Consider the following 19,692-nt stretch of genomic DNA (forward strand, 5'->3'; position numbering starts at 1 on the left):
GAAATGCCCAACACCCAGAGCTCCCGGCGGGTGGGAGCCCCCACCCCAGAGGCGCTCAGGCGGGGGGAGACAGCACCCCCGCGATGGGAGACAGAGGACTCAGCGTTGGCGGAAGGGCTCAGGGTTCCTTCCGGTGCAGAGCCTGTCACCAGGCTGCAGCGACATCACTGTGCCAGATAACCTTCCATTCCTCTGTGCATTTATAGGCCATTCAGGCACTACAGCATGAGTCTTTTTATTATTTCTGTTGTTCTTTACGGCTTCTGTGGTGTGTAGACCGTGTTAACGGGAGTAAGGGGAGAGGAGACAGCTCTGAATGGGCAAGGCTGGCACCAAGCAGAACACGAAGGCTGACGTGTCTCTGCCCCACCCTCCTCCCTCCAGTTCCTTCTTCACACAGCATAGTGTGTACTGAACCCCACACCTCAGCAGCAGGGAGCATTACCACGCGCCCTTCCAAGGCTTTCACATAACTCACACCGGCCCTCTGAGCCTACTACTGATTTTATCCCCATTTTACAGACTAATGAACAGAGGCACAGAGGACTTCGGTAGACTTGCCCAATTCAGACGCCACACTTTGACCCCAACAGTTCATACTCTCAAGCCTACACTTGGCTACGCTGTGGCCGTCAGTCCTGACTGTGTGCAGGGTGACTTTCTCCCATATGCTTACCGTCTCCACATCCCATCACCCTCACCCTGTCTCCTCTGTCAATATCTACTCCTAGGAAAAGATCTGTTTTCAATCATCTATGCATCGAAGGGAATTTAAGTCAAATTTCAGGAATATATGAATTTTAATTGTGGATGAAAGATTTTGTCCTCTATTAAAAGCATTTTAATAGACTTCCCTGGTGGCTCAGACAGTAAAGAATCTGCCTGCGGGAGACCCAGCTTTGATCCCTGGGTCAAGAAGATCCCCTGGAGAAGGAAATGGCAACCCACTCCAGTATTCTTGCCTGGAGAATTCCACGGACAGAGGAACCTGGCAAGCTACCATTCATGGGATCGCAAAAAGTCGGACACGACTGAGCAACAAACACTAAAAGCATTTCAAGCAATAATAATAATAACTGAGTAGTAACTGTTTGTTCAGTGCTATATCCCCATTGTCTAGACTAGTTCCTGTGGTAGTTGAATTCAGAAGTGTTGGTTAAATGAGAGAAGGAAAGAGAGAGAGCGATGGATTGCTATGTGCCAGGCACCGGGTCAAGTGCTTCGCATGCATTATCGTCTCATTGAATCCTTATAGAACCACCTGATGTGAGTGTTCTAATCACCCCTTTGAAGAGACTGAGATTCAGGGATGCTAAGTTCGTGAAATAGCTAACCAGTGGCTAAGCTACTATTTCGTCCTTAGAAGTCCGACTCTAAGGAAAGTACTCTTCTTAACTATGCTCCAAAGTATCCCAGGTGCATGGTCTTCTTATGGGACAGAGTGACATGAAGTCTTCTCCCAGGGCAGGGAAACCACTCCTCCCAGGCCTTCCATTGCAGAAGGATGATAAATCTGCTGTGGTCGGTCACAAAACCAGCGGGGGACTGAAGGCAGCCTCTCCACAATCTAACCTGCAACTTGACTAAGCAAAAATCTATGAAGCTGCAGCCTCTCCTCTGTTACAAATGACAGTCTTAACCAATGACACGTTAGCTATTTTTTCCCTCTTCACTTGCTCCCCTAAGCACGAACCATTTTACAGCACTTTAGTCTAAGTGTTGACGGTTCGTCCAGGTAGAAGCATCAGTACCAAATGAGTTATTGACCTAGTCCAAGGGTGATCTCCACTGTTAAACTGCTCAGAGTTCATTCAGTTTCTTGGGTCTGAAAGTTACCATTTTTCATCAAACCGGGACATTTTGCCTATTATGTCTTCAATTTATTTATTTATTTTTCCTTATCTCATTTTCTCTCCTCCTGGGACGCCAATTACTCATATGTTAAACCATTTGATGACATTGCCCCAAAGGATAAGTCCCTGAGGCTCTGTGCATTTTTCTTCAAACTTTCTCAGTTCTTCAAATTAGATAACTTCTTTTGATCTATCTTCATGTTCACTGATTCTTTCTCCTGCCCCATCCAACTACTGTTAAGTGAATGCAGAGAATTATTCACTTTGGTTATTATACTTTTTAGTTCTAGAATTTTCTTTTGATTCTTTTAATTTCTCTGCTGGACTTTATTTCTGTACTGAGATTCCTTATCTGTTTATTCATTGAAGCCATATTTTTGTATAGTATTTGAACATTATTATACTGCTTGAAGTCTGTATCTGCTAAACATATCTGGGCTACCTTGGGTTTGGTGTCCACTTTTTCCCTTAACTCTGGATTACATTTTTCTATTTATTTATATGTGTATTGGTATTTTATTGACTACATTTTGGATAGTACATTTGTAGAGACTAGATTTTGTTATCTTCTAAAGAGTGTTGATCCTTGTTTTAGCAGGCAGTTCAATTAGTGGCTAATCATCTTGAACTTGTACAGGTGTGATTTATATTTTGTTAATGCAGATTTATGGGCAGTCCAAGATGTTTCTCAGGCCCTCTAGTTTGAGGGAGCTCAGCCTCCAAATTCTGTCTCTTCCAAATACCTGACCAAATACCTGGTCAGGGTTTGACTTCTCCATCATTAGGGGTGGTCCTGGGTCTCTGTTTAGGGTATGAGTCTTTCTCCTAAGGTTCAGCCTTCTGAATGCCCTAGCTGGATGCCAGGCATGTTAACAAGGTTTGGGGGATGTTAATGTGATCAGTGGTCCCTGACATTCTTTTTCTCAACTTCCACTGTCTGTGGGCCTCTCTCAGCCTTATTACAGCTGCCGTTTCACTGGCTTCAGGGGAAAGGGGACAGGAGAGGGGACTCATGCTGCACATGGGCAGCACAGTTGTTGGCTGCAGACTTGGGGGGTGGCCCTCACTGGCATCTCTGGCCCCCTTCTCTGCACAGCATCCTCTTCAGCGATGCCCTGCCCTACAGATCCAGCCGCTTAAGCTTCTGACCCTCTGATCTCTGCTTTCTCTGTATTCTGTTCAGCCTATACCATGGTGGGGAAATTCTCCCCAAGGAAAGGGCTGCTTGACTGTGGGGCTCGCCTGTGAGTTTCTTCCCTTTCAGGGATCGCGGCCTTGCACTGTCTGTTGTGCCCTATTGAAAAATGTTTGCCTCACATATTTTGGCCAGTTTTATATATGTCCTGTACACAGAGGGAATACTAGCCCAGTAGAGGTTACCATTCCTGGGAATAGAAGCCTTATCTCTGTGATCAGAGGACACTTTGCAACCAGCACTGCCATATTCCCCAGACACATAGTTTTGCTGCCTACTCCATCAACAGTAAACGCCGATTTAGCTGTGGGACATGATTCCTCTGACCTAGAAGTATTTCTAGTGCTCACCTAGAAAGGAGGAACATTTGGAGACTTTATATTTAGCACCAGACTTGGCATGTTCCTTTGCAGAGAGATTCTAGGTATCTCAGGCCAAATTTTTGCCAGCTGTTTTATTATTAAAGTCTAGATCAGAAAGGCATTTCGCAAATGATAGGAAAAGTGCTCCTAGGGAAATTGCACTATTTCAGAAGGTGAAGGTAAAGGCTCTATCTAAGTCTTAGAAAAACATACTGATATTGCAGGGCCGGAGAATCAGGTAAATATTGATAGATAGCTGTCATCAAAGTGCCCACTGAGGTCTTACTTAGCATCTCAAAAATGGGACAATTCTCTGTTAACTTACCATCTCACATAATTGTGGAATGGAACTTCCCTCTACTACAGATTCCCAAGGAAGAAAACATTACAGAAGTAATAAAGTGACATCAAAAGTATTAAAATGATGTGTGACCCAAGTATAGCCCTTGTCATGTGAATACCTATGAATTTCTGAGGAGCCCACACTAGAATTTCGTGCACATAACCCCAGGGCCAACTGAAGATCGTATTTTCATTATTCCTACTTTCCTTATTATTGGCATTTGTTATTACCTTATTTTACTATGCATACCTCATTTGATTGTCAAATGATTTAAGTTCTGTGTTACATCAGGGTCATAGCTTGTTTAAAGCTGGCACTTGTAGCTACAAAGATCCTTTCAGATCATGTGCTAAACACAAAGATAGTAACAGTACATAACTGGTGGGCTATTTTTTTTTTAATCATTTGCTATATTTACTTAAACTCATTTTTATTTTTTTATAAATTTATTTTTTAATTGAAGGATAATTTCTTTACAGAATTTTGTGTTTTTCTGTCAAACCTCAACATGAATCAGCCATAATTAACCCCATTGTTAAATCCCGTCCATCCAATATCAAAACAAATTAAAGCTGGCAGTTGCAAGATTTATTAAACTGGTCTCATAGGAGTCCTCTCCATGCATAGTCTGAAAGTTCAAATATGATAGAGAAAAATAACTTGAGCGAACTTAAATGATAATGTTTTAAAAGAGAATAAAAATGAAGAACTCCTTCTAACCTACATTTTAGGTGAATTTTAGAAACTGATAGTGTTTTTATTAAAGTAAATGAGCATTCATAAGACCCCAGAACACAATGTCACAGCCAAGCAGAGATAACCAGTGCCTGATGCTAATACTTTTGACAGAATTGGAGCAAAAGAAGTAAATATTTCCTTTATTCTTAATTTGTATAGGAAACCATCTAGAAAACTTCTAGCTTTGGGTTTGGCAGCATTTAATCTGTTTGCTAGGTTTATTTCAGACAAGAAGTCAGCCAGAGTAAAATAATATGTATGCCAGCAAGAGCAATTTTATTTGAAAATCTGCAGAAACAAAAATAACTTATCTCTATGGTATTTTAAACTGTAACATTAAGTGATAATGTGTGTGACATCCGAACATCTGAAATGATACAGTTCTTTGCAAGTTAAATGCCAGCGCTTCGTTTAGACAGTAAATCAGGCAGCTGTCGGGGACTTCCTGCAACCACAGCAAATGTTCCAGCACTCCAGACAGGATTAGTTTTATGCTGCGGACAGAGAGGTCTGCCCATAGACATTCTCACAAGCAGTCAGGTTTCTATTCTATTAGTAGTCAGCGTTTGGATGATTTTTGGCCTAAAATAAAAAGGCAATTTCATAGGGTTCAACCTAGTATTTCACAAACGTTGTTTTGGAATGAAAGCAGGAGTTTCTCAATTTTCTCTTCTTGGTGATGGATGGTCACTGTCCGATCTCTGGCTGCTTGGTTGTTTTTCCTTAAGATTATATAACTGGTTAGATACATTGAAGTATACCTCATGGCTTCTTGGTGTTAATGCTGGACTATCAGCCCTTCTCCAAGGAGAGAGAGAAAAAAGTGAGCAGGGATGGCTCCCTCTACTGGTTGAGGATAAGAGTCCTCAGATAAACAGCCAGCAAGGCGGGTTGGTGGCTTAAAAAGGTCAGAGAAGAGTTGTTGAGTTCAGTCGCTCAGTCGTGTCTGACTCTTTGCAACCCCATGGACTGCAGCACACCAGGCCTCCCTGTCCATCGCCAACTCCCGGAGTTTACTCAAACTCATGTCCAGTGAGTTGGTGATGCCAGAGGGAGGGGAAGAAAAACAGAAGAAAGAGAGAAGAGGGGGAATAAAGTGGGAGGGAAGTCAACAAAGGAAAAGATGGAGAAGGAAAGAGGAGGAAGAGAGTTGGTGAAATCAGAGAGAAAGAAAATTAAATAGAAAAATCAACAAGAAATGGGCCAATAAGGATTAGAAACAAAGGTAAAAAAAAGGCAGAGGTGTAAGGACATTTTTTCATGGGTCATCTTCACAGTAACCCTAAAAATATTGGCCATTTTCTCCCTGGAAGTTCTCACACAGGAATTATAGCCAGGAACGTTTACCAGCCCACTCTCCTTGGAATTCTGGCAGTGTGCAAAATGAGGAAAAGGCTGGACTTTTTCTTTTTTAAATCAGATATCTCCTAGTCACGAGTTTCTTCTAAGAAGATGCTCGAAACATGCAAAGTTAATATCATGAGAATTATGAATTCCACTGTGGAGAGGCATCACGCTCTCCTTGGTTGGAACCCACATTAGTATCCTGTTCCATGCCGGTAGGAAATTTATACAGACAATATCCTGTGGAAGAAAGCCTGGTCCCTGGGCACCCCCAGATGGGAACTGGTCTTCTAAACAGAAATCAGTTTGAATGTGGCAAATGGTTTTCAAAGTCATGGGTTACAGCAGGATTTAGACACTGAGGTTCAAGCTGGTCCCAGCAATGAGTGTGTGTGCTCACTGATAGAAGCTGGCCGCAAGGGAAACTGGGGGAGGGGCGAGAGGGTAAGTTCATCATTAACATGAAAGCAGTCCCCAAAGCAAGGGAAATAGCCACAACCAGGCTCCGAGAGACAGTCATCTTTTAAAATATTTAAACAAATCCCTGTAGAAGAGGTGATCATGTCAGATAATATGCCGGCATTCAAAATAGTCATTTTGAAAAGACTTGTGACATTTCGATTTTTGAAAAAACTTAAATGGTTTAGGCTACATGTTTTCTTTCACATATTTAAGTCCTTAAGCTTCACTCCTGGAAAATCAGAGAGCACTTTCAGCAGGAGGCTGAGCACAGATTGGCTACAGTTCGAGCATGTTGTGGGTTTGGCCACAGGAAAGCATCAATAGACATATGCAGGAAGGACCCAGGTTTGGAGGTACCTGAGTCATTCAATCTGAAGCTCTTTTGAAGAAAAAGAAACCAACTTGCAAAAGAAAACAAGTAAGGCCTTGGAAAACAAGCAAACAAGAGGCCCTGAACTTAAGCTCATAGCTTCAGAGAAAACCACCTCCAGGCGTTGCCTAGCAAGGGATTGCTGCCCAAGGTACAAAAGAAGCCAAGACTGTGGCACCGGTTTTTGAAGAGAGAAAGAACTTTATTGAAAGGTTGACCTTCAAGGAGACAGGACTCAGCTGTTGCCTCCATCCAGTTTTGGGGCGAAAATGAAAGGGGTTGGGGGAATTTCAAACTTGGAAGCTGGTCGACTGGTCTTAAGTCAGCCCATACAAGCCACAAGTGCTGCCAGAAACCAGGTTTTTCTTACTGAAGGACTTCTCGATTCCTACAGGGCTCCAGTGGCAACACTTCTGTGGGTTCCATAAACTGAAGATTCCTGGTTCCAGGGTCACTCTGGAGACATGGATTCCTATCTTGCATATGCACAGTGCTGTCTCTCTAAATATTTTCTTTGATTAAATCAACAATCTATTTAAGCAGGCAAAACCAGTTTAAGTTGGTGCTGTTTCGCAGGTGTCTCGTCTAAGTCAGCACAGGGTGCTTTAGGTGAACTCTCAGAGGACCCCTCAAACTTCACATCAACTTCCCAGTGAATATGAACTCTCCAGAACTTAACAGACCACGGTTGGCCCCCTTTCATCCCAGGGTTTTGGGATGGATGTCCATGAGCTCTGCTGCACAGCATGGCTGGAAAGGCATGACCAGGAAAGGGAAAAGGCGCCTGACAGGAGAGACAGGAAGGAAGAGATAAAGAGATTGGGGGGCCCGCCTCTCCCCTTGTGCCGCTTGACCTTGGGAATTTCCTCCAGCTTAGACCTCTGACATATTTTCCTGTGAGTCTGGAAGAGGTAGTCACAAGTACTTGGGCCGACCCCTAAAACAGAATTTGCCTATCAGTTTTCAATGTTTTAACAAAAGGCTTTCTTCAGGTCTGCAGAGACGAGCAAATCTAGTCGGAATTTCATCTTTCTCAAGATCTGGGGATGTTGTGGAGACAGAGATTTTAGGATGAATGAGGGCTTTCCAGAAAGAAAAGTTGAGAACCAGATTCCATCATCCAGAAAGTGGCCTGACTCGAGCAGCATCTCAGCCCTGGGGTCGCAGGCCAGCTCAGAGGCTGAGTTTGAGCTCTAGGAAACGGAGGCGGCACGAAAGTTGAGCCATCACCATCAGCCAGGACACTAATGGGATTTTCATAACATGTTCTTTGCAAAGCACAATATATCCAGAACCCTGGCATAGTTTCCAGGAGATGAACATTTTATCAGGAAGGTTGCCCTTCCCCACCTCTGTTCTGTCAAGATTGAGCCCATGTGCTGAACAGAACTGACAGCGTTGGAGACCGTGAGGGGCCCTGAGCTGCCTGCCTCCCCCAACAGCCCCACGGCTCAGCACCCCCCAGTGGCCAGGGTCCCTGCCCCGAGCTGCAGCTCCCTGCAGGAGCAGAGAAAGCTGCACGCACGGCTTAAGCACTGCTGTGGCAAAATGTTCAGGAGATGACTGGGGAAATGCAGACACTAAAGGACTCAAAGCCTGATAGCCCCTTTCTAGCACTTTTTAGTGGCATTTCTGTCTCATCCGAGTGGCCCCTCCACCCCTCTTCTTGAAGTTCCCTTGGCTGGGATGAAGCCATGATAGAAAAGCCAGGATCTTCCCTGAGATTTGCTTTCCCTTCTTAAAGCTCCATTGTGAGCCCTATTCTTGTCTGGAAGCGAGGTCTTTGAACTTCTGAAACCTGAAAATTCTATAGTGATTGCGTCTCTTCTATCCCCCTCACGGAGGGTGGGGGGCCGGCTCAGGGATGGCCCACTACTCGTGATTTTAGAAAGAATCCCATTTGGCTAGGAAGGACACACACACCCCGGAGCAAAAGAATAAAAGAACTGTGACTTCGGGAGAGACTGTTTTTCCCCCTGAAGCCTGTGTTTTGCCTGATCTGAGTGGCTTCTGTGCACGGAGGCTGAGTGAGTGACGGCAGTTCTAGTCGTGTCTCTGGGCAGGAAGAAAGGGAAGCTCCTCTTTCACAAAGCTGCGAGTATGTGGTTCGACAGTAACTCTGGAGTTCAAACGAAGGGAATGGGGATGATAGACAAGCAATATTTATTAAGCACCTGCTAGCTGTCAAGTGTGCAGTGGTGAAAAGGGGCTTGCAGTCAGACAATGCCGGTCCCAAATCCCGACCCATTGCCTACTTTTATCTGTAAAGTTTTGAAGAAGGCGCCCACTCACACGAGATGTATATGTAAAGAGGAGAAATGTGTTTAAGAGCTTCCGCAGAAACAGAATGGAGCGCCTAGCTTCTTACTTGAAACGTTATCAGGATATGCTCCCCTAATAGCCACACTTGCTCCTGAAACTCACTGAATCACCACACAGATTCAAGTTCAAGAACTCCAGTCATGAGAAGTCTCTTCTAGTTACTCTGAAATTTTCCCACAGCTCAAGGGAAGGGGTATCAGAGACCCACGTTCCCCTTGCTAGAAATGTGTTCCCACTATTTCCATTGCTCAACAAGATTAAGATTTAAGAACACTTAAAAGAAAAGGAAATAGTTTTGTAAAATGCTGGCATTCTCTTTCAGAGTTAAGAAAACAAAAACCACAGTTCAGTTAATGGTTCTTGAAGCTGATAAAAACTTAGCAGTGAGGAATTTTCAGGCTTTTACAAATAGTGTGATCAGGCCCTCAGGCACTTCTGTTGCCCCTGTGTTTTTCTTTTTGTGTGTGTGGCACAATATACATACGTAAAATGTACCATTTTAACCATGTTTAAGTGTGCAATTCAATGGCATTAAGCACATTCACATTGTTATCCAACCCTCTGCTGCTGCTTCTGCTAAGTTGCGTCAGTTGTGTCCGACTCTGTGCGACCCCATAGACAGCAGCCCACCAGGCTCCCCCGTCCCTGGGATTCTCCAGGCTAGAACACTGGAGTGGGTTGCCATTTCCTTTTCCAATGCATGAAAGTGAACAGTGAAAGTGAAGACGCTCAGTTGTGTCCAACTCTTAGCGACCCCATGGACTGCAGCCTACCAGGCTCCTCCCACTATTGGAAAATCCATGGGATTTTCCAGGCGAGTACTGGAGTAGGGTGCCATTGCCTTCTCCGTATCCAACCCTCACTACCATTCATCTCCAGAACGCTTTTCTTCTTGCAAAGCAACACTCCATACATCAAAGGGTAACTCCCCAACCCTTTCCCTTTCCCAGAAGCCCCCATCCTACTAGACTCCTCGAGGTGCCTCCTATAAGTGGATTCATACAGTAGTTTTCCTTTGTGTCTGGCTTATGTCACTGAGCATGATGTCTTCAAGGTTCATCCATGTCACAGCATGTGTCAGGCTGTCCTTCCTTTTTACAGATAAATGTCTCAGTCGGTCAGTCAATTCAGTCGCTCAGTCATGTCCAACTCTGCGACCCCAAGGACTGTAGCACACCAGGCTTTCCTGTCCATCACCAATTCCCAGAGCTTACTCAAACTCATGTCCATCTAGTCGGTGATGCCATTCAACCATCTCATCCTCTGTCATCCCCTTCTCCTGCCTTCAGTCTTTCCCAGCATCAGGGTCTTTTCCAATGAGTCAGTTCTTTGCATCAGGTGACCAAAGGATTGGAGTTTCAGCTTCAGCATCAGTCCTTCCAATGAATGTTCAGGACTGATTTCCTTTAGGATGGACTGATTGGATCTCCTTGCAGTCCAAGGGACTCTCAAGAGTCTTCTCCAGCACCACAGTTCAAAAGCATCAATTCTTCAGTGCTCAGCTTTCTTTATAGTCCAACTCTCACATTCATACATGACTACTGGAAAAACTATAGCTCTGACTAGATGGACCTTTGTTGGCAAAGTAATGTCTCTGCTTTTTAATATGCTGTCTAGGTTGGTTATAGCTTTTCTTCCAAGGAGCAAGCATCTTTTCATTTCATGGCTGCAGTCACCATCTGCAGTGATTTTGGAGCCTCCCAAAATAAAGTCTCTCGCTGTTTCCCCATCTATTTGCCATGAAGTGATGGGACCGGATGCCATGATCTTAATTTTCTGAATGTTGAGCTTTAAGCCAACTTTTTCACTCTCCCCTTTCACTTTCATCATGTCTGCATAGACCACATCTTGTTTATCCATGGATGCTTACTTCCACCTTTTGGCTACTGTGAATAATGCTGCTGGGAACACGGGTGTACAGGCCCCAGGGGAAGGGGGGGTTGTTGTTTGTTTGGTTTTTTGTTTTTGTTTTTTTAACTGTTGTGTTTTGGTGTTTTATTTTATTTTATTTTATTTTTATTTTTTTTGCTGTGCTGGGGTTTAGTTGCAGCATGTGGGATCTAGTTACCTGACCAGGGATAGAACCTAGGCCCACCTACACTGTGAGCGAACACAGAGTCTTAACCACTGGACCACGAGGGAAGTCCCAGGTGCCTGTATTTGTAAAAGAATGTGGGTAAACGTGGTTTTCAGCATAGGAGCCACATCGACCTCAGCCCAGGGCAGGTACCAAAGCCTGTGCCTCTTTCCCCGGGGTTGTTTTTAAGTTAAGGCCTGTCTGCAAACAGGGGCCGGAGCATCCAGCCTACTGCAGCTGGGACCCTCCACCCCAGGTCCCCATGGGTGACTGTTAGTTTGAGCAGCTATTCAGACTCCAGGTGTCTCCAAGTGGAGCTGGGCTACAGCGCATGCTCTCCGCCCTGTCTGACCCAGATGTCACTAACTGGTTTCTCTCTCTCTCGCATCCCGCCCCCTCCTGCCCTCTATGTCCCCTTTCCTACCCACCCCCCACCCCCCTTGCCATCTCTCGTCTCCTCTTTGCTGGCTCCCTGCCGCTCTCCAGTGCGACCAAGACCAGTGCATTCAGAGCACCAAATTCGTTTTGCAGGCCGCGGCCACGCCCCTGCTGCAGAGCGAGCCCAGCCTCACCAGCGACGAGCTGCACCTGCCCGGGAAGCCGGGCCTGGGCACGCCCTGCGCCAGCCTGACGCTCGGGCCGCCCACGCCGCCCTCCTCCATGCCCAACCTCGCCGCCGAGGCCGCGCTCACGGACATCCTGCCCCTGAAAGACGAGCACGTGGGCCACCAGTTCCTGACCCCGGACGAGGCGCCCTCGCCGCCCACAATGCTGGCGGGCAGCCCGCTGGCTCACAGCCGCACCATGCACGTGCTGGGCCTCGCCAGCCAGGACTCCCTGCACGAGGACTCGGTGCGCGGCCTGGTGAAGCTCAGCTCCGTGTGATCGCGTGGCCCCGGCCCGCCCAGGGGATGCTGCCCACCGTGGGAGCGGCAGGCGCGGCGCCCTCACCGCGATCCCCCACCGTGTGACCCAGTGCGCGGGTGGCCAGCACAGCTCTAAGCCCTGGGGTAGGAAGACCCCTTCTTGGGAGAGAAATCGGAGGGCCCAGACGGGCAGGACCTCAAAGGCTGACAGCTTGGTTTCATTTGAATTTTCTGCCCCACCCTGACCGGCTTCGCTAACAATGAAAATAGAGACCTATTTTCAGGTGTTTGGAATATGAAGGGTGGGCCTTGGGGGAGGGAGACAGCCGCGGGAGGCGCCCCCCAGCAGAGTCTGGGAGGAAAGGGGGCCACCTGGGGGGCTCCTCTTGCTGCTCTGGACCAGGTAACAGAAGGTTTAGGACCCTTGTGGCCGGACTGAGGTTGCACTTAAGTGTTATGCTACTAATATTTGAAATAGACATGCCATTCCATTTGTTAATTTAAAAAAGGGAAAAAAAAACCCGACCAGATGTGGACTGCATGCCACGCTCCAGTCTGTGCACGGTGGTGACGGTATTGGAAAGGAACTGCTGCTGCTTTTCTTTCTTCTTCTTTTTTTTTTTTTAATTTCGTGAATTCTCAAGTGCTGTTTTATGGGAAGACGGTGCAACAGACCAAGGCTAATGGACCTTGCCATCCTCGCCAGCTTCTTCAGCTTAATTCTACACAAGTAGGTGGCGCCTGGGCTGCGGAGGGGCGGGTTTTATCCTATCCAGTATCAGTTAACCTTCTGTTTAGTAGTTAACCTGAGGTGTTGTGTTGCACACACACAGCACTGCAATCTTCACCTCCTTGTGTGACCAAATTCCTGTGGACAGCCAATAAAATGACGTCCTCTGTTATTTCGGATCTGTGTACAGTTATCCTTCTCAGCTGACATGACACCACCACCACCCAGATGGCCTGCAGAGAGTTCGGTTTTATTGAAGCAGCTCTAGTGAGGAATGGTCCCCAGTCAAAAAACCAGCTCTTTGAATTGTGGGGGATTCATGGGATGATGGGGCTTCCCTGGTGGCTCAGACAGTAAAGAATCTGCCTGCAATGCGGGAGACCTGGGTTTGATCCCTGGGTTGAGAAGATCCCCTGGAGGAGGAAATGACAACCCACTCCAGTATTCTTGCCTGGAGAATTCCACGGACAGAGGAGCCTGGCGGGCTACAGTTGTTGGGGTCACAGAGTCGGACACGACTGAGTGACTATGGCTGTAGTGGAATTTGTTCCCTTTTTACAGATTGGGCCATGATTACGGATCTATGGCCAGTTGTGGGGAGAGGGCTCAGGGAGAAGCTGGGCTGGGGGCGTCTGCTCTGCTTTGGGCTGTGTTTGAGTGTTGCCAGAGCTCAAGGGTAACTTGAGATCCTGGTAAAAGTGTCAACAGAGAGGAGGAGAAACTGGCTTATTTTAGGCGGGGATCATGTCGATTGTCATTCTTATCCAGACACTAATCAGAATGGAATTAAGAAAATTACCACTTCACTCAGGGTTATGTATCATCTAGAAGGGAACCCACCAGCTCTGCATTTAGGAGGGAAGCCACTTGGAAGGCAGCTGCAGGGATTAAACAGCCTTCTGTCCTTTCCAGACGATAAACCCAGCAAGCAAACCCACTCAAGTTCAAAGTTGGGCGCTTGCTCCTCACAGCCACATGAAAGCAAGGTGCACTGATCGGTGACACCAGAAGCCCTGGATGATTTGCACTGATGGAAAAGGGCTGTTTCTCCTGAGGAAGAGTTCCCCTCATATAGAAGAAAAGCAGAAAAGAGGAAAGAAATAGAGAAGCACAGTTCAAGTCTTCTTTGGAATAAGGTCATTTGTTCATAGGTAAAAAAATAATCTGTGCTGAAAATAGCTGCAGTCAGTGAGTTCCCTTCTAGATGATACATGAGCCCGAATGAAGCAGTAATTTTCTGCAGCAAATCTTTGAACCATCCTTATGTTTCATACTCTGTACATGAATAGAAAGTGGGAAAGGTAAATTATGTGGCCATTTTTTATTTTCTGGGCTGCTTCACAACCTGTGGATTTATACTTCACACTTGGAATTTATACTCACAGGGACAGAGTCCTTCCTTACGCAGCCACACACACCCACTGTCATATACACACACACAATTCTCCTTGCAGACGCTGCTTATGAGCAAAAAGTGACAGCCCCTCAGTGTGTCTTCCTTGACTTCCCAAATTCTCTCTGTTCTTTGCCTCCTTCCATCTGCTCCCCAGAGACCCGGGAGAGAGTTGGACCTGGTGAGAAGAGAAAGGTGGCTCAGTTCTCACTGCTCCCTGTGTGGACAAGTCCATTCCTGACTTCTTCACCTGGAGGAAAAGACAACGGCCTCTCCATCTCTAACATCCTCTGATTCAGTGATTGCAATTTCCCATGACCAGTCCTCTTCCCACCTCACTGGGAAAAAGTCCACGGAGCAAGGATCGTTACTCACTTTTCTCTACATGAGGCATGTTTGCTTAATATTTAATGTCAGTCCTCCATCCCACCTCTAAGTCCGTCCCCTGTATACACTTGATACCACTTATCAAAGAGGGGATTGGGGGTATTGGTGACACCCAGCTAGGATCTTCAGGGTCCAAGAGGAAGATGAACTTGAGTGGGCTGATTTGCTAAGACAATTAACCTCTTAAAACCCCCAAACCAGAGGGATCCCCGTAGTCCTTCGCTCTGTGGCTTGAAAAAGAATGCAGTGTCTGTAGGTTGACCAGTTGTGCTCCCAGGAGCTGCCTTCTTCCCTGTGGGTGAAGGGTTGATCTTTAGCAGACTGATTTCCCCGGTTATGGGTCTGCATTTCCCATCACCTGATTGCATATAAATCTATTTAATATTGAGTAGTTCCATCTAGTTGTGGCTGAATAGACCTTGATCTTTCTACATTCTGTCAGTGGGTTATGGATTGATTGCATACTAGCTATAAAATATAGGATAAATATTTTACCATGCTATTAAAGCTTGGACCGTTCTCAAACACACTCACGTACACACTCATTTTGTTGTTTAAAAATTCATCTGCCTCCATCCTTCCAGGAGGGCTCGGGTGCTTCAGGCTTCTCAGGCACGTGAAGGCTGTATTTAGCTTGAACGCCCAGGTTCCCAGGAAGGCCGTGGATGGAATACCAGAGCAGCTGACAGCCTGCCACTGAAAGGGCATGGCGACCTGTCGCTCTGCGCCTGGGGAGAGTCAGCCCAGCGCTTGTGCTGTGCTTGCTCAAAAATGCTCATTCCAGCTTTCAGATGTAATCATTTCAGCCTATGAGAAGGACGGCACCTTCTCACCCTGAGCCAGCAAAAAAGCCAGATACCTGTTCTGGTCCGGAATGGCACCAAGGAAGGATGCTCTCGGAGCTCTTCCCCGCTCCTCCGAGTGCACTGCCATCTTCCCCTGCTGCGTTTAGGATGCTGACTGGGGTTCAAACGAGAAGCAAACCCCATGTCAGGAGGCCTGAGTGGGTCAAGCGCTTTCTGTGGCTTTGAAAGCCCCTTCACTCTTCATGCCCTGATTCAACCCCAAGAAAGATGGGATTGCCAACACCGGCAGTGGTGCCCTTGATGCCGAGGTGTGTGACGGCATCTCCAGGGAAGTACTGGAACTCAAGCTACTTGGGGTCCCTGGAGCAGCCTTTTGGGGGTACAGAGCCAGTGACCAGCCCCTCTGTGGGTCTCAGAGCCTCCCAGCCCTGCACCCCACAAATGATTCTCTGTAACATCACTGCCCCGTTCCAGAGCTCTGCCCACAAACCACCCTCTTCACCTGGAACCCTGTGTTTCTCTGCCTTGGCTTACAGTTTTTGAAGTTAGCTGAAAGGCATCAGGGGTTTCGGCTAATAGTATACAGAATATTTCCAAAGTTAGTTGCCTTTCATTTATCCACACTGGTTAGCCCACTTAGTTCTTGACAGGTAAGAAATAGAGGATAAAGGGAATAAATGTTAAAAATACTTTTCTGATTAATGCCTTACCACTGTTTTGAAGCTGAGCCTAAATCAAATCAATGTTTACATTTTTTATTAAGTACCTATGTGTCTTGCATGTGTCAAATGAGAGAGCCTTTCAAATGAATTCTTAATCCTTCTGGTCCCTGCACCTGCCCTGGAGACGCGCATGTGTCACTGAATATTGTTTTCCATGTTACCTCGTTAAAAAAAAAACAAAACTGCCTCTCATTTGTTCTCTTGAAATGTGTCTTGCTCTGTCTTACAAGATTAAGTTATCATTGAAATATTAAATAAGCTGAAGCGCCATTTTCTTGCAAATAAATGTCAAAGATGCTAACAGTTTCATAAATCAGTAAATCCTGTCTACTTGCCCTTTGTATGTGGTCTTGATAATAGAGCCAAGATGGATTTTCAAATACAAGTAGTTAGTACATTAATCCAGACATTCAAAATAATAGGGAGGTCAGAGATTGGATTGTTTCTGGAGCAACCAAATTTGCAGCTGCCACAAAACTAGATAAACAGCCTCCACTGAAATTATTTTTTCAATCTCATAAACCCCAGGAATTACATACAGAATGGATTGGAAATGAGCATCTTGTGCTAATACAAAGACTTTTCCTCCATCAATTGCTGATTTTTTAAAAAGATAACTTGGTATTGCTTCTGAAGATGTAAATGAAAAACTCTAATTGCCCTTGGTCTTTTAAGGTGGATTGTTGAACCAAGAGGCTGTATGGCATATCCAGAGATCTATTTTCTAGGTTTAAATGAATGGAGGTAGTTTTTGCCTGCAGCTAAAAAAAAAAAGAGAAAAATGTTGAAGCCTTGCTGACTGTTTGTCCAGGGCATCCTGGGTTAGTATTTCACAATAGTCAAACATTTTGGCATAGAAGGGGAAAAAAGCATTTTAAACTTAAGTGGATTCAAAGCCCTAAATCTGAACCATGGTGATCAAAGAACACATAACATGGCATGTTTTCAGAGAAATTATGCTTATTTATATGCCTTTCATGTTTTAATCAATGTTTGCAGAATTGATCTTAAATCTGAAATGAATTAAGAAAGTATTTTTTCCTTCTTTAATAAAAAATGCTAATGGTATCAAATATAAACCTCAGTCTTCATAGGCTAGACACTGGGTAATTCAAAAGGTGTACAGGGGCTTTCCTAGTGGCTCAGTGATAAAGAATCCAATTCAGGAGACACGGGTTTGATCCCTGATCCAGGAAGATCACACATGCCATGGAGCAACTAAGCCCGTGCACCACAACTCAGCCTGTGTTCCAGAGCCTGGGAGCTGCGACTACGGAAGCCTGTGGGCCCTAGAGACCGTGTTCTGCAACAAAAGAAGCCGCTGCAATGAGAAGCCCGAGCACCATAACTAGAGAAAAGCCCGAGCAGCAGCAAAGACCCAGCATTGTCAAAAATAAATAAATAGAATGATATTCTTTAAAAAGTGTACAGGAGAAGAGAAGTGACTTGCAGTACTGAATTTGCACTGTGGAGATACCCATCTGGATAATAATGGGGTTTTCCGATCATGGGTAGCCTGACTGGTTCCTTGCTGCTTTGATTCTTAACTTTTTATGTTTACTAATGACTTTAGAGCTTCCTTGGTGGCTCAGATGGTAAAGAAGTGGGAAGGAGAAGTATTAGTCACTCAGTCATGTCCGATTCTATGTGACCCCCATGGAACACAGCCTGCCAGGCTCCTCTGTCCATGGAATTCTCCAGGCAAGAATACTGGAGTGGGTTGCCACGCCCTCCTCCAGGGGATCTTCCTGACCCAGGGATCGATCCCTAGCACTGACAGGCAGACTGTTTACCATTAGCGCCACCTGGGAAGCCCTGCCTGCGATGCGGGAGACTTTAGAACAACGCAGAACTTCAAACCCCTCTAATCCACTTGTTCTGTGTTCCACTTTCTAACACACACACACACCAGCTTGAAATCTCACCATATAGGAATCGTGTTTGGCTACTAGGACCAACACTCCCCACCCTCCCCCCCCCAAAAAAAAGTGGCTTAGACCAAAGGATGTCTTTGCTGTCATGCAAAGTAAGTCCAGAGACAGGCAATCCAGAGTCCACAAGGTCATCAGTGTCCAGACTTCTTTCTCTTTCTGTATTGCCATTCCTAGCACCCGCTTTCATCCTCAAGGTCACCTCATGGTCAGAATTTCTGCTGCAGCTCCAGTCATCAATGCTGGAAAGGAGAGAGCGGGAGGAGTAAAATGGACACAGGAGACTTTAGATGGCTCCTTTTAGAGAACTTTACTGGAAACTCACTCTGATTTCTTCATGGCCAAAGTTGAGTCAAATGACCATCCCTGGGTGCAAAAGAGGCTGGGGAATGCAGTGTTTCAGCGGGGTGCATTGCTGCCCCAAATAATATCGGGGTTCTGTTGGTATGGAAGAAGGTGAAATGAGTATTTGCTAAATAACCACAATAGATAACTTCACCTCCTTCTTATGAGCTCTCTCAACCCTTCTCTTCTCCACCCCCGCCCCCCCCCCCCAAAAAAAAAACCAAAGCTCTGTCTTTATCCACTTTGCTCTCCCTTTAGAAAGTTCCTATTTCCTAAGGTAGGCTTGACCCCTCTCTCCCATGACCTCTAGGATCCAGGCCCTTCTGTCTTGCATCTTCAATTTTTCTCTTTCCATTAGTTGCTCTTTCTATGCCATCAAATAATCTCCTTAAAAAAAAAAAACCATCTCCTTTTTAAAATAAACAAAAACACCCAAGAAGCTCTTCCTTGTCCCTCATCCCCAGGTTCGCTGCCTGGCACATTTCTGGGATGGTCTCTCCAGGGTCTCCAGTGGTCAAACCCAGTGACCTCAGTTTGCGTTCTTCTCTAACACCTCAGAGGCCCCTGAACTGTGGTGCGGCCATCAGTGGGATGAACTGCAGGAGAAAGGCAGGCACACGGGGTGGGGGGGTGGGTGTAGTCCTGAGGGTCCTTCTCTTACAAGCTCTCTGTGCTTTTTCAAGGGGCTCCCACCCTTTGGCTTGAGACAGCCAAGCCAAAGCCAGCAGGACTGTCTTTATTTCAGTTGGCATCTCCTTGCTCTCTGCTTTCTTCGCGTGTCCCCTATGCGAGGACACGTGGCAAGGCTCGGTCCTTGCCCTCTGCCCTTTGCTCTTCTCTTGTCATCCCCCTGCAAAACCTTCCCTACTCCCACGTCTTCCATTCTCACCTCTCCTGTGGATTCGAACTCCTTGTCTCTGCTCACCTCCCCAAGCACTAGCCCTACATCTGACAGCTGCCTGGTAGGAGGAAGAGTTTCAGAACCCAAGATTCTGGCTCCAGCTTGTCTACAGCATGCTCTGTAACCTCAGGCAAGGGTGAGAGTCTCTGCACCCAGTTTCTGTACCTGTAAATGAGCTGCTTCTGGGGTCATCACGTCACTACTGGCTCAGTGTCCTCTTAACGTCCCATCATCACCCCTAACCCAGCATGCCTAAGGTTGAATTCAACATCCTTCCCCCAAACCAGTGCTTACTTTAGTTGCTGCTCTCCTAGTGGGGTCCTAAGCTGAAGACTCTAGAGTGGCCTTTGAGCCTTCTTCTCCATCCAGTCAGGTATCAAGTCCTGTTGGCTCTTCCTTTACAGTATCCATCAGATCTTTTTTTTTTTCCCCCACTGCATTGCTACCTTGCTGACTACCTCCAGAATGTTGTGATGGCTGTCAAGTTCTCCTCCTCTTAAATTTTTTCCTATGCTTGTCCATCCCATACAACCCAGGGAAATTAA

The 19,692-nt window shown here is 46.1% G+C and overlaps 1 protein-coding gene across 4 annotated transcripts in view; it reads left to right on the top strand.

Annotated features, from left to right (window-relative positions):
- Positions 1-12,834, top strand: part of ZDHHC14 (zinc finger DHHC-type palmitoyltransferase 14) — a 291,222-nt gene extending 278,388 nt beyond the window's left edge. For 2 of the 4 annotated variants that reach the window (XM_024996593.2, NM_001191179.1), the window contains exon 9: positions 11,553-12,834. In XM_024996593.2, coding sequence (XP_024852361.1) covers positions 11,553-11,951 — 399 coding nt within the window. In that variant the 3' untranslated portion in view covers positions 11,952-12,834. The remainder of the gene's footprint in view (positions 1-11,552) is intronic. The other 2 variants (XM_024996594.2, XM_024996595.2) reach the window with 1 other exon arrangement.
- The last annotated feature ends 6,858 nt before the right edge of the window (positions 12,835-19,692 follow it).

This window comes from Bos taurus, chromosome 9 (assembly GCF_002263795.3).
Source record: "Bos taurus isolate L1 Dominette 01449 registration number 42190680 breed Hereford chromosome 9, ARS-UCD2.0, whole genome shotgun sequence".
In the NCBI taxonomy this organism is placed as follows: domain Eukaryota; kingdom Metazoa; phylum Chordata; class Mammalia; order Artiodactyla; family Bovidae; genus Bos; species Bos taurus.